Below are 16,053 nucleotides of genomic sequence, written 5' to 3' on the forward strand. Positions count from 1 at the left end.
TCTAACAAAAGGTGAGTCTCTCCATTCTCTGGCTGGTTCTCTCTAGAACTGCTGACTGCATTAGTAATAGAGTCCTATGGTGTGAACGTGTCAGCGCTGCTAGATGTGAACACGTGGGCTTCCTGCCAGAACACTCCTAGGACACAATGCAGACACACTGCATCAGATCAGCCTCCCTATATCTCCCTGCACTGACAGTCCTGCTGCAGAAGCACATGGAAAACTCTTCATTGTCCCTAACCTGTGTATATTAGATCCATCTTATATATACCTGTAATCCACATTATGTACAATGTCAGACACCTTCTCTGTATATACACTGGTCTACTGAGGGGTTATATACATAGAAACAACACATCATAATGGGCTACAACTGCCCAGGCCATATATCATCTCTACTCACAACATTACATTAGCAAGTATAGAAAGTGTACTGGGGAGGGGGACATTTACAGTAAAACCTGTCCAAAAGACCACCGTCAATCCCTTCACTTTAGGATGGGTGCCTGAAGAAGAGCTGATTAGGAGTACAGAGCGGGTAGGATGACTATCAATCCAATGTAAAGATGAATACCAAGTTCTGAATTTCCTGTACAGCGCCCCAACAGGATAGATAAAAGATACACAATTCCAACTAAAATCACTATAAACCTGAGCATATACATATGATCAGAATCGGCCGTAGCTACAATCCAACCTCCAGCATGTCAGATCACGGACAGAGAAAAAGATCATGAGCCAATGGAGAACAAGTGATCATCCAATGGGCCATACATTGAGGCTGAGGACACGTGAAGAGTGCAGTGACAAGGCTCCATGAAATCGCTAGTGCCTGACCCACTGCAAACTACAAGACAGAACCTAAGAAAATCTCATCCCATGTCAATGACTGCTGCGTGTTAGGTTGTAATGCAGGGCTATCCACATGGAAATTGCATCTGAGAGCTATGCCATGGGCAGGCCCGCAGCTTCAGGTACACTGCAGCAGTCCAGACACGTGAAAGCGCTTCTCTATGGGACTGGTATCAGACTTTTAGACACAGTTTTCATTGATGGGGCAGCTCCTTTAAAGACTCCTTTCATGTCCTATAAGATATGGCATATTATATACTGGTGCAAGGATGGCAGTGTCCTGAATTCAGACCATTTTCAGTTTTACAGGTATCTGTCCCGCTGCTGTTAGTTTTGGCCTCACAGCTCAGTATCATCAATGAGGAACGTCCTTCGCAGTATAGGACTATATAGGGAAGGATTCCCCGCCATCCAGTGATAATGCTGAGCCGTGAGAGGCTGGTCCTTCTGACAGGGAAGCAATATCGGTAGCCAAAACCTAATAACACTGATATCTATGGGATTGTGGCACATACAGTTCAATGGCAGCTCTACAATAGTATATAAGACACCGTATCTTAGAGGACATAATAGGTCATCTTTATTAGGGGCATAGGTCATAAGACATCCAGCTGACAGCTAGCAATCTCTTCTCCACCATTAACATGTATAAGACCCTACAGATGGTCAGACAACACCAAGGATCTCTGTATAGGGAATCCACGAGAGAGGCCTTGGAGGAGGTTGTGTGAAGAGAGGATCGGCAGAGAGATAAAGCTTGTCTTGAGGGGATCGGAGATTACTTGTGAGGAGGTAGCAGGAGATCAGGTTGGTGAAATATGGAGGGGACAGATTCTGGACATCTTATCGAATAACTTATAATTCATTCATTGGACAATGAAGAGACTGGTAGAGGGGAGAGGCAGATGAATAGGAGTGAGGTGCAAAGTTTAGGGTGGTTTGGAAGGAAACAATCTTAGCTAGGAGGCCACAGAGACTGAGCTTGCAGTAGTCTATATGGGGCGTAAGGGGATGGTATAGGATTTTTGTAGACACTGGGGTGAGGAAGGAGCAGATTTGATAGAAGTTTTAGAGGAACTGGCAAGAATTTGGATATGTTGCTTGAAATACAGGGCACAATAAAACATTACCCCAAGGCAAGAGACTTGTGAGACTGGATCCAACAACTGTGACTGACAGAATGGGTCGAGGGGCTGACCCAGACGTGGTAGGGTCGAGGGGCTGACCCAGGCGTGGCAGGGTCGAGGGGCTGACCCAGGCGTGGCAGGGTCGAGGGGCTGACCCAGGCGTGGCAGGGTCGAGGGGCTGACCCAGGCGTGGCAGGGTCGAGGGGCTGACCCAGGCGTGGCAGGGTCGAGGGGCTGACCCAGGCGTGGCAGGGTCGAGGGGCTGACCCAGGCGTGGCAGGGTCGAGGGGCTGACCCAGGCGTGGCAGGGTCGAGGGGCTGACCCAGGCGTGGCAGGGTCGAGGGGCTGACCCAGGCGTGGCAGGGTCGAGGGGCTGACCCAGGCGTGGCAGGGTCGAGGGGCTGACCCAGGCGTGGCAGGGTCGAGGGGCTGACCCAGGCGTGGCAGGGTCGAGGGGCTGACCCAGGCGTGGCAGGGTCGAGGGGCTGACCCAGGCGTGGCAGGGTCGAGGGGCTGACCCAGGCGTGGCAGGGTCGAGGGGCTGACCCAGGCGTGGCAGGGTCGAGGGGCTGACCCAGGCGTGGCAGGGTCGAGGGGCTGACCCAGGCGTGGCAGGGTCGAGGGGCTGACCCAGGCGAGGCAGGGTCGAGGGGCTGACCCAGACGAGGCAGGGTCGAGGGGCTGACCCAGACGAGGCAGGGTCGAGGGGCTGACCCAGACGAGGCAGGGTCGAGGGGCTGACCCAGACGAGGCAGGGTCGAGGGGCTGACCCAGACGAGGCAGGGTCGAGGGGCTGACCCAGACGAGGCAGGGTCGAGGGGCTGACCCAGACGAGGCAGGGTCGAGGGGCTGACCCAGACGAGGCAGGGTAGAGGGGCTGACCCAGACGAGGCAGGGTAGAGGGGCTGACCCAGACGAGGCAGGGTAGAGGGGCTGACCCAGACGAGGCAGGGTAGAGGGGCTGACCCAGACGAGGCAGGGTAGAGGGGCTGACCCAGACGAGGCAGGGTAGAGGGGCTGACCCAGACGAGGCAGGGTAGAGGGGCTGACCCAGACGAGGCAGGGTAGAGGGGCTGACCCAGACGAGGCAGGGTAGAGGTTATAGATATTCTAGATGGCAGAGAAGTATATCTGAGCGTCACCATCATGATTATGGTATTGAAAGCCATGGGACATGGAGAAGAGTCCTAGGAAAGAGCCATGTGGGACACTGACCGAGGACAAAGTGAAGAGGCGGAGTGTGAGAGAGACACAAAGAGATCCAGGAGAGATCCAAGTGCAAGTCTCTGAGTTTCTAACAAGAGGGAGTGTAAAACTGTATCCGGCAGAGGAAAGGTCTAGAAGGAGTAGAATACAGTAGTGTCATTTGGTTTAGCAGCAAATAGGTCATGAGCGACTAATCTTGGCGACAATGGTAGAAACTATGGATACATAGGACACAGTGCAAGTCAATAAATAAAGTAACATCACTTTGTCTGATGATCTTGTGATAAAATTGGCAGAAGTTTCCTCTGCCGGCCAGATAAGCATCCTGCTATTCATAGAATTATCAATTTTAATGGATTTCCCTTGAGAATTTAGACATCGATGAATCAACATGCAGGAAGGATGGTTACTGCAAAATGCCAGGCCTATAGAATAGACAACTGTCCCATGTGACATTAGGATTAGCTCACTTAAAGGGCTTCTACGGTGTTAGGAAATTCTATTTGAAGAGCACTAGGCTATATGATGAAGCTAAAGAGTTAACCAGTAAACCCCCCCAAGAGGTCACAATTATTGCACCATCCAGTTAATGGAGGTCTACAAGAAGCTCTCAGCCACCTAGTGCCCACCACTTTAACTCTTATCACCCATCATGTAGATGCAGATTTTTTTATTTTTTTTTAAATGGAGATTGTGAGCCCCACATAGAGATCACAATATACATTTTTTCCCTATCACTATTTCTTTGTAGTATGGGAGGAAATCCACACAAACATGGGGAGAACATACAAACTCCTTGCAGATGTTGAAAAAAAGTTCAAAAGCAGCGGCACCGTTCTGTGGGTGTGAACATACACCAAATCACTGGATCTCAAACTAGATGATCTGGCATTCAGGCGGTGCTCACTGTTAAACAAATAGTCCAATATAGTGCAAAAAAATAGAAAAAAATCAGGGCACTCACCAGCCAGTAGTAAAATTCACCAAACTTTAATAATCTTCCATAAAAATAGGTACTTGAACAGCATTTACAGACGGGGGTAGGGTAGATGGAATGTAGAAGAAATGAAGCGACGACCGTTTCGTGCTAAATGCACTTCATCAGGCTTCCCTTTGCAAGCCTGCTCCTTGCAGATGTTGTTCCTGGTGGGATTTGAACCCAGAACTCCAGTGCTGCAAGGCTGTAGTGCTAACCACCGGGCTACCGTGTTGCCCCGTAGATGCAGAATTTCAGAGGACCCTAAATCCCTTGTTACTAAGCTATATGACTAGAGCTGTTGCCCTGTTGACAGGTACATTTGCATTTATAGTGTCAAAATCCCCTTTAAGAACACCTCTATTGGTCAGGTGCACAGTAACCAGATGGTACGGTTAGACAACATTTTAAAGGTAAAAGTCCCTCTGGTTACAGCGATCCACTGCTGGGTGGTGCCGTCTGCCCCTCACCATGATCTGCCATAGTAGCAGCAGGGTGAAATGTTTACTTTCATGCAATGTCACTGGGAAAAACAAAGCATTGCGGGGCCTGCACTGAGATCAATGGACGTCCATCGATCTCTGTGGTTACCTGCAGCACTTCACAAGTTGGAGCTGTGACTCAGAGGAGTGTACATATCAGAAGAGCCATCTATTATCTCATCCTGCAGTCACTGGATATATGAAAGGGATCCGGCTAACTCAGACAACACCTTTCTGTACCTGTGCAGTGCAAGTAATCGCAACAGTGCAGACTATATGGACGTACTTTGTAGACTGAACTGAAAAGAAATGGACAATAACAACTTGTTCAGTCCTAAGCAGGATATGGTAGAGGAGAGAAGCTGAGCTCTGTGATGTATAGGGTTATATGATAGAGGAGAGAAGCTGTGCTATGTGATGTATAGGGTTATATGATAGAGGAGAGAAGCTGAGCTCTGTGATATATAGGATTATATGATAGAGGAGAGAAGCTGAGCTCTGTGATATATAGGGTTATATGATAGAGGAGAGAAGCTGAGCTCTTTGATATATACAGTGTTGGCCAAAAGTATTGGCACCCCTGCAATTCTGTCAGATAATACTCGTGTTCTTCCAGAAAATGATTGCAAGCACAAATTCTTTGGTATTAATATCTTCATTTATTTTGCTTGCAATGAAAAAACACAAAAGAGAATGAAAAAAAGTCAAATCATTGATCATTTTACACAAAACTCCAAAAATGGGCCAGACAAAAGTATTGGCCCCCTCAGCAATAACTGTGAACAACCGCTTCCAGTAACCATCAATGAGTTTCTTACAAGGCTCTGCTGGAATTTTAGACCATTCTTCTTTGGCAAACTGCTCCAGGTCCCTGAGATGTGAAGGGGGCCTTCTCCAAACTGCCATCAAGAGATCTCTCCCCCACAGGTGTTCTATGGGATTCAGGGCTGGACTCATTGCTGCCACTTTACAAGTCTCCAGTGCTTTCTCTCAAACCATTTTCTAGTGCTGACCTGAAGTGTGTTTTGGGTCATTGTCCTGCTGGAAGCCCCATGACCTCTGAGGGAGACCCAGCTTTCTCACACTGGGCCCTACATTATGCTGCAAAATGTGTTGGTAGTCTTCAGACTTCATAATACCATGCACACGGTCAAGCAGTCCAGTGCCAGAGGCAGCAAAGCAACCAAAAACATCAGGGAACCTCCGCCATGTTTGACTGTAGGGACCGTGCTCTTTTCTTTGAAGGGCCTCTTTTTTTTCCTGTAAACTCTATGTTGATGCCTTTTCCTACTTTTGTCCCATCTGACCAGAGAACATTCTTCCAAAACGTTTTTGGCTTTCTCCGGTAAGTTTTGGCAAACTTCAGCCTGGCTTTTTATGTTTCTGGGTAAGAAGTGGGGTCTTCCTGGGTCTCCTACCATACAGTCCCTTTTCATTCAGACACCGACGGATAGTACGGGGTGACACTGTTGTACCCTCGGACTGCAGGGCAGCTTGAACTTGTTTGGATGTTAGTCGAGGTTCTTTATCCACCATCCGCACAATCTTGCGTTGAAATTTCTCGTCAATTTTTCTTTTCCGTCCACATCTAGGGAGGTTAGCCACAGTGCCATGGGCTTTAAACTTCTTGATGACCCTGCGCACGGTAGACACAGGAACATTCAGGTCTTTGGAGATGGACTTGTAGCCTTGAGATTGCTCATGCTTCCTCACAATTTTGCTTCTCAAGTCCTCAGACAGTTCTTTGGTCTTCTTTCTTTTTCTCCATGCTCAATGTGGTACACACAAGAACACAGGACAGAGGTTGAGTCAACTTTAATCCATTTCAACTGGCTGCAAGTGTGATTTACCGTAGTTATTGCCACCACCTGTTAGGTGCCTCAGGTAAGTAACAGGTGCTGTTAATTACACAAACTAGAGAAGCATTACATGATTTTTCAAACAGTGCCAATACTTTTGTCCACCCCCTTTTTATGTTTGCTGTGGAATTATATCCAATTTGGCTTTTTGACAATTCTTTTTGTGGTTTTCCATTGAAGACAAATTAAATGAATATATTAATACCAAAGAATTTGTGATTGCAATCATTTTCTGGAAGAAAATGAGTATTATCTGACAGAATTGCAGGGGTGCCAATACTTTTGGCCAACACTGTAGGGTTATATGATAGAGGAGAGAAGCTGAGCTCTGTGATATATAGGGTTATAGGATAGAGGAGAGAAGCTGAGCTCTGTGATATATAGGGTTATATGATCGAGGGAGAGAAGCTGAGCTCTGTGATATATAAGGTTATAGGATAGAGGAGAGAAGCTGAGCTCTGTGATATATAGGGTTATATGATCGAGGGAGAGAAGCTGAGCTCTGTGATATATAGGGTTATATGATCGAGGGAGAGAAGCTGAGCTCCGTGATATATAGGGTTATATGATAGAGGGAGAGAAGCTGAGCTCCGTGATATATAGGGTTATATGATCGAGGGAGAGAAGCTGAGCTCTGTGATATATAGGGTTATATGATAGAGGGAGAGAAGCTGAGCTCTGTGATATATAGGGTTATATGATCGAGGACAGAAGCTGAGCTCTGTGATATATAGGGTTATATGATAGAGGAGAGAAGCTGAGCTGTTTGATATATAGGGTTATATGATCGAGGGAGAGAAGCTGAGCTCTGTGATATATAGGGTTATATGATAGAGGAGAGAAGCTGAGCTCTGTGATATATAGGGTTATATGATCGAGGGAGAGAAGCTGAGCTCTGTGATATATAGGGTTATATGATAGAGGAGAGAAGCTGAGCTCTGTGATATATAGGGTTATATGATAGAGGAGAGAAGCTGAGCTCTGTGATATATAGGGTTATATGATAGAGGAGAGAAGCTGAGCTCTGTGATATATAGGGTTATATGGTCTATAATACATGCTGGACTTCATGAAGGTCTCCTCTACCCAGGAAAGGCACCTGCACATTGAGGCGGGCACCATCCTAACTTTAGAAGAACAATGAGCACATTGGTACTGATGTAGGCAGGAAACCACCCTAAGGGCAAGTTCACACGTTCACAGTCCCGCGCGGGTTTTGACACAGAGAGAGACGCGGTGAGCCGTGTCAAAACCCCTCCTTTGTCAGCAGCCCGCCGCTAGCGGAAAAAAGAAGCCCGGCGGTCTGCACAGACCACCATTGTACAGGGGCAGATTTTTAAGCGAAATCCGCTGTCAAAATCCGCCCCTTTGCCCATGTGTGAACGAGCTCTAAGGCTGAGGCTCCACATTGCGGAAAAGCATTTTTTTTGTTGCAGATTTTGTTACTTTTTTTGAGCTAAAGCCATGAGTGGCTACAAATGGAATCAGAAATATATAGAAAGTAGAGATGAGCAAACACTCTTCGGATCAGCCGATCCGAACAGCACGCACCCATAGGAATGAATGGAGGCGCCTGTGACGCCGGCCGCCGCCAAAGTCAGTGTCACAGGTGCTTCCATTCATTTCTATGGGTGCGTGCTGTTCGGATCGGCTGATCCGAACAGTGTTCGCTCATCTCTAATAGAAAGCTCTTAAACTTCTAACTTCTGCTCAATCTAGTCCTGGCTCAAAAAACCGCAACGAAAAAAAAAAAAAAAAGCTGCTTTTCCGCAACGTGGAGCCCCAGCCTAAAGCTAATGCTCCATGCTGTGGAAGTGAAGCATTTTTGGCTGTTGAAAGAATTTTTTTTTTTTTTTTTTTTTAGTACCAGAAAAGTGAATGAGATTTTTTTTTAATTTCATCCACACATTGCCAGGAAAAAAAAAAAAAGCTGCATTGACAAAATTATTTTAGTGCTTTCCCTAGGTATCGAATAGGAAAAAAATTAAATAAACACAAAAGGCTGCAAAAACTCAATTAAATATACTGCAGGAAAAAAAACAAAACTTTTTTACGCATTGTATTTTAATTGCGTTTCATTATGTGGGGCTTCATCCTTAAAGGGGGACATTAAGCAATCAGTCTTAATAAGGGGTATTCTATTGTCAGGGATGGGGGTGCCTGAGCCCAATCTTATCAGTGACAGCGGAGAGGTGGCGGAGCACATGCAGCTTTCTACATAGCGAGTCTACCCAGCTTTTCTCAGAGCTCCCATACAAGCCAATAGAGTTAGATGTGCACACATGGGCACCAAGACTGTGGAATTACATGCCAAAGCTATTTTTTCCGCAGCCCAACTCCTCCATATATGACAGCCATGATCGGTCAGAAACTAAAGATTCTCCAATCATTAAATTCCTATGAAACTAAATGTAGAAAACTACAAATCTGATTAAATAATAATTGTATCAGAAAACTACAAAGTATTCAGCATTCTATTTTTAAAAGCGGAGCCAGTAATTCACGTCCTCCCCAACCCCGACAGGCACCTCGCCACTCTCACTGGCAGAGAGACTGGGGTCAGGGTACCCCCAGTGTCAAGTTAGGTACAAGTCCCAGATTAAACATGCGCCCAAATAGGATTTCCATGCTGAAAACCTGTATGAACAGGGGCAGAATTTGATGTGAATTTTCATACATATTTGTACATTCTGAAGCCATTTTTTTGAAATATGAACTACAAAAAAAAAAAAAAACTCCTGGTCAATTTCCATGAGAAAAAGTATTGACTAACACTGATGGGTTACAGTGCAGTTTCTCCACACTGAAGTTCGAGGGTAAATATAATTTAAAAAAAAAAAAAAGATCTATCTATCTATCTACACTCACCGGCCACTTTATTAGGTACACCATGCTAGTAACGGGTTGGACCCCCTTTTGCCTTCAGAACTGCCTCAATTCTTCGTGGCATAGATTCAACAAGGTGCTGGAAGCATTCCTCAGAGATTTTGGTCCATATTGACATGATGGCATCACACAGTTGCCGCAGATTTGTCGGCTGCACATCCATGATGCGAATCTCCCGTTCCACCACATCCCAAAAATGCTCTATTGGATTGAGATCTGGTGACTGTGGAGGCCATTGGAGTACAGTGAACTCATTGTCATGTTCAAGAAACCAGTCTGAGATGATTCCAGCTTTATGACATGGCGCATTATCCTGCTGAAAGTAGCCATCAGATGTTGGGTACATTGTGGTCATAAAGGGATGGACATGGTCAGCAACAATACTCAGGTAGGCTTTGGCGTTGCAACGATGCTCAATTGGTACCAAGGGGCCCAAAGAGTGCCAAGAAAATATTCCCCACACCATGACACCACCACCACCAGCCTGAACCGTTGATACAAGGCAGGATGGATCCATGCTTTCATGTTGTTGACGCCAAATTCTGACCCTACCATCCGAATGTCGCAGCAGAAATCGAGACTCATCAGACCAGGCAACGTTTTTCCAATCTTCAATTGTCCAATTTCGATGAGCTTGTGCAAATTGTAGCCTCAGTTTCCTGTTCTTAGCTGAAAGGAGTGGCACCCGGTGTGGTCTTCTGCTGCTGTAGCCCATCTGCCTCAAAGTTCGACGTACTGTGCGTTCAGAGATGCTCTTCTGGCTACCTTGGTTGTAACGGGTGGCTATTTGAGTCACTGTTGCCTTTCTATCAGCTCGAACCAGTCTGGCCATTCTCCTCTGACCTCTGGCATCAACAACGCATTTCCGCCCACAGAACTGCCGCTCACTGGATGTTTTTTCTTTTTCGGACCATTCTCTGTAAACCCTAGAGATGGTTGTGCGTGAAAATCCCAGTAGATCAGCAGTTTCTGAAATACTCAGACCAGCCCTTCTGGCACCAACAACCATGCCACGTTCAAAGGCACTCAAATCACCTTTCTTCCCCATACTGATGCTCGGTTTGAACTGCAGGAGATTGTCTTGACCATGTCTACATGCCTAAATGCACTGAGTTGCCGCCATGTGATTGGCTGATTAGAAATTAAGTGTTAACGAGCAGTTGGACAGGTGTACCTAATAAAGTGGCCGGTGAGTGTATCTATCTATCTATCTATCTTACACCCCCTTCCCCCCAGTCTCTGGGGTTTGCACCAGCAGAAGTCCTCACCACATGTGACCACAGGAAAGGAGCTGTGAGGTTACTCACATATGGCGCTGAGGTCACTGATGGGCCTCAGTGGTCACATGTGATGAAGACTTCTGCTGGAACAAACCCAAGGGACAAGAATTTTAGGTCCCAGCCTCCTGCCGTAATACTATGATTCCTGGACAACCCCTTTAAAAGGCGCCAATGTTCTTCAAAACAGACAAAATAAAGCATCTTATTTTTACATAGACTGTTGGTCAGTGGAAAAGGAATGAACGTCTGCATGTGCCTATTAAAATCAGAGGGTTTGCACAGAGTCCATGAACACGGACATCAGATATCCACTTAAGAGAGATGTATGAATAAGCCGCACTTAAAGGCAGCCTGTCCCGTATACTCAGCATCATCAGAGACTAGGGTCACCAGGTTTCACCTTGTGAATAGTTGTTGAGATGTTCCAGTCTTTGTCAATATGTAAATGAGCTCTCTGAAGCAATGGCAACACCCCTGTAGCGCTAAAGAGCTCATTTGCATATTAATAGAAACCGATATGCCAGAAATAGTAGCATCACGTCACAAGGGGAAGACACCACTGGTTCAGGTGACCCTAACCTATCTATCTGCAGGGCTGACAAGATATACTGGATTCTGGTGGCCCTAACCTATCTATCTGCAGGGCTGACATGATATACTAGAGTCTGGTGACCCTAACCTATCTATCTGCAGGGCTGACATGATATACTGGATTCTGGTGACCCTAACCTATCTATCTATCTGCAGGGCTGACATGATATACTGGATTCTGGTGACCCTAACCTATCTATTTGCAGGGCTGACAAGATATACTGGATTCTGGTGACCCTAACCTATCTATCTGCAGGGCTGACAAGATATACTGGATTCTGGTGACCCTAACCTATCTATCTGCAGGGCTGACAAGATATACTGGATTCTGGTGACCCTAACCTATCTATCTGCAGGGCTGACAAGATATACTGGATTCTGGTGACCCTAACCTATCTATCTGCAGGGCTGACATGATATACTGGATTCTGGTGACCCTAACCTATCTATTTGCAGGGCTGACATGATATACTGGATTCTGGTGACAGACTAGTAAATGAAGATGAAATTAAAGAATCCTTTATCATAAAAATAAATGGTTAACTTTAAGCAATTCTTCCTCCTATGTCACCCCCCACCTCATAGATTGTAAGCTCTTGTGAGCAGATTCCTCATTCCTATTGTGTGAATTGATTTATTACTCTTTAATCTCTCATTTGCCTGTACATGAACCCTGCGCTTTGTAGAGTGCTGCAGAATATGTTGGCGCTATATACAAAAAAGCTTATTGTAGCCTAAGGTTTAGAGACCCTTTAAGAAAACCCTGTGTAAGACGTTCTGGAGCCCATATAGCTTGGCACACTGATGTCTGAGAAACCAATAAAGAAAAACTACACACAATATAGAAAAAAAAAAAAAAAAACTTCATACAGTAGGACAACACTAAAACTGGTGATTTTATTTTTATTTTCCCCTTAGAGCCAACTTTTTTTTTGGATGGGATTTGTAAGTGGGCCATGGGGTGTTCTCATATACAGAGAGGACCAGGAGCACAGACATAGAGGTTGTCTGGTAAGGAAGTCTCAGGATAAAGCCAAAGCGGAGACAGACCATGAAATATCAATAAAAAAAAAAAAACTACATAAAAAGCACAAAAATCCGGAGCGCTGCAACGTGCAAATCCTCCAAGTCACAGGAGGTCACAGATAAGGACATAACCGTGCCTGGTCGGGACAGACAGACGCAGGAGAGGATGGGAGCAGATGCTTATTGATGTGGTGGTTTCCGCACACCCATGTGATCTGTGTACACTGCAATGTACCGTTATCCCCCACCCAGTCTGTTAACCACTTCACAGCCATAGAGGACCAAAGCCAATGTGGGAGATTCTCACCATCCACTGCTGGTAGATATAAAGACCTATTGTATCGGCGATGAGATGTGACCTACAGGGGACCCGCGTCTGATGAAATCTCCCATCTGTCACAGCCATAAAGGCCGGGGTGTGTGACCTCATACGTATGTCGTCTCCATACCAGCACGGCCACATATGTGTACACAGAACAGCCAAACTCAGAAGCCAAAGGTTGACATTTAGTAGCCGGCCCCAGGGATTTCATCCTCCCAGCTAATTGCCTCTGAAAGCCCCGGCAAGTGTCACTGGCAGACGGGCGCCCTGCTGTTTGCAGCATGCTGGGAGATTTTGGCGTAAACCCAGAAAATAGAGATAATACAAGTAGGCATAAAATAATATACATGATGGGATTATATACTACATGGTGGACATCCACAGAAGCCCCCTGATAGGGGTAGTGGTCATCAGCGCTCCAGCTGTTGTGAAACTACAACTCCCAGCATGCTCTGATATGGGGATCCTCTGTAATCTGACCAAATCTGCCATAATCCCATTATTCTGGTAATATTGTATGCATGTACTGTGTATTATGCGGCTGTCAGGGCTTGCTGAGAGATGTAGTTCTACAACAGGTGAAGTGATGAGGGGTGTGGACCTCCAAAATCAGTATAGGAATGTTCCTAATCCCATTATAGTAATAATCCCATGACTACCCAGTATGGCTGCTCCTTGTTATTCCCATAATGGGGTCTTCATCACTTTAAGGCCAATGATGGAAACATTTCAGTAGGTCACATGGTTTTCACAACATGGTTATAAGACACAATGGCGATCGCTAGAATTGATCGTTTACAATCAGATCGAAGCAGACATTGCTGCATCCATGCAGTGCTGCCGATTACCTTGGTCTCCTTGACGTCCTGCCTGATGCCCTCTGGGTACCACTGCACCCGCACATAGCCCCTCTTCAGAGGCCCGAACCTGCTGGCCTCGGCGACCGTGTCCGATCCGGGACTCGCCTGCTCTCCCCCTCCCGCTCCTCCGGCACCGCCACCTCCCTTCCTCCGGCCCCCGCCGGCCTCTTCATCTTCCACATCCTCCTCTTCTTCGCTCTCAGAGTCCTCCCCATGGATGAGCCTCACCAGGCCGAACCGGCTCTTGCCCCTGTAGGTACCGAACACCAAGTCATGGGAGAAGAGGAGCCGCTGAGAACCGTCGCTCCCGGACAATGGCGGGGACTCGCCGGTCACTGGGGATAAGGGCTCCGCGGTATCCGCCATTGTTGTTGTCCGGAAGAGAACAGAGAAGCTGCCGCCGGCCTGGGCGGTTACCAAGGAGAGAACGGCGGAAGAACGGGGTGACGTCACTGCGCCGAACGTCGTTACTAAGGCGCGGGGATGCTGTTGCTGGGGTAACCTGACTTCTGTTACCAGGGAACCGGCTGCTTCTCAGGCTTATACGCTAGGAACAAAAGGCTCCATCCGTGCGCATGCGCAGTGTGTAATGCTGTCAGGCCTTGTGACTTATAGCAGTAAATGCTCAGCACTGTCATAGTTGTCACCAAGCATTATACTTCACACTGAGATAACCCTTCAAGTAACTGCTAGGAAATGCCGTATAAGGCCACAGTTACATTACCAGTAGCGCAGCCACTTATTGCTTGAATGTATTACACTGTATAGGAACATGTTCACACAGCAAAAAATAGCATTGGAAAAAAGTGTTACTTACTTCCTTTGAAATCAATGGCACTTCAGTGTTTTGTAATCCGTGGCCCAAGCTTCACCTAACACAATATTAGTGCAGTAATGGGCATCCAGATGTGAGGGGTACTGTGCTCTGTTTCATAGGGGGTGTCATAAGAATCCATTTATATGATGGGACAAGGAACACCAAGGAATAGACAGGGAATAGCTATAGGGGTGCGCAGTTATCAATCACTATTGGGCCCCAGACCCTCAGGGGGCCCAAAGACCTCTCTACAACCAGTGTTATAGATAGCTCATGGCGATGTATATATATATCATGAGTCCACTTTATAGCTATGTCATCCGTCCAGTCCCTTGGTGTGAGCTTGGCCTTGCCTCCCCTCCCCACCCACTCCTCTCTGATCAGTGTATCAGACAAAGGCCCCGGTGATCACCTGATCAGATCAAGGATTGAAAGATGGGACATTTTCATATTTGTTTCACATGCTGTGTCTGTTACTTAGAAGTGGGATTTTGTGTCTTGGATAACTCCTTTAAACTGGGCGTACACATTAGATGTACACTGATTGAGCCCAATGATTTTGGTGGGACAAGTGAACAATCTTTCTGTATGGGGTCCTCTCTGTTCCCCCATGGCAGCCATTGAAATGGTTTTTCTGACAGATAAAACACGCATGCTCGGTCAAATTAGTTAAAGGCGATGTGTCAAGCTCTCAAGATATCAACAATATGATCTTGGCTCAGTGGTTTAAATGGAAGATACTGGGCCCCATTACCGGGACCCCCAACCACAATAAGCCATTAATAATATTAGTTATTTCCTATAATGTTTAGATACCTTTGGGCCCCTCAGGCTTCAGGGCCCAGTAGCGATTTTTATTTCTGCACCCCTGTCTCTGGGAGTCAAACCGCTAGATGCTGCCATTTCTGTTATCTCTACGAGATTGCTGGAGATAGCCGAACACTGTACTTGCAGTAAGATGAATGAAGTAGCAGTGAGTCTCTGTCTCACTGTTCAGATGGGATACGAGAGACCCCACTCTCCAGGCCATGTGGTAAACATGGCACCTACCCTTTCATAGAGAGTATAAAATAAAAAAACTTTTTGAGTTCTGCAGCTTCTAATACTTACCGGGACATTTACGTGCAGCGTATCCTTGAATTACCGTAGTTGATATTGCAGCAAGAGTTGTAGTATTCTTTAAACATGGAGGCATGCGTCCTATCCCTCATTTATGCGGTCCAAACCTGTGGATCCATAGGAGTCTTAAATATTATGCTCCTGGGCTTCCTCCCAGGAACATGCATGTGGCATAACTTTGTACAGGCGATAAATTATTCCCTATACAGGTTACCTGGGTCACAGCAAAGACTGCCTGTTAGAAAATACCTCTGTATACCATATGGGATGTAACTATAGCTAGGGCAGAGGCATTGGTCACATATAGTCCCTAACCCAAAGACCCTTTGCCATGTAAAAAGACACCAGCATTATTAATCACACAGGTAGAGGTCCCTATTACAGAGGTGCATTGGGGCATAGAAGCTTCATGGTTGGGTTTACATACATGTTGGCACCTCAACTTCGGACGAAAACCAGATTTTAAGATGGGTATAACTGTATAGATTACTTTCTGGCTGGCTAATCCCATTTTTAGCATGTGCATGGTTCAGTGAATGGTATACAGGTATACAGGCTAAGCGAATGTTAAGCAATGTACAGAGAGCCATATTACACTAGTAATGTCAGGGGACTTGAATGGCGGACAGCCATGTATACTACAGCACTA

General features: G+C 46.3%; 1 protein-coding gene across 2 annotated transcripts in view; it reads right to left on the bottom strand.

Moving 5' to 3' along the window:
• UBE2O (ubiquitin conjugating enzyme E2 O) overlaps window positions 1-13,879 on the bottom strand; it is a 38,169-nt gene extending 24,290 nt beyond the window's left edge. For both annotated transcript variants that reach the window (XR_012716900.1, XM_075277363.1), the window contains exon 1: window positions 13,457-13,879. Coding sequence is in view for 1 of the 2 variants with exons in the window: in XM_075277363.1 (XP_075133464.1) it covers window positions 13,457-13,834 (378 nt within the window). In the remaining variant the exon portion in view is untranslated. The remainder of the gene's footprint in view (window positions 1-13,456) is intronic.
• Between the last annotated feature and the right edge of the window lie 2,174 nt (window positions 13,880-16,053).

This window comes from Leptodactylus fuscus, chromosome 6 (genome assembly GCF_031893055.1).
Source record: "Leptodactylus fuscus isolate aLepFus1 chromosome 6, aLepFus1.hap2, whole genome shotgun sequence".
NCBI lineage: Eukaryota > Metazoa > Chordata > Amphibia > Anura > Leptodactylidae > Leptodactylus > Leptodactylus fuscus.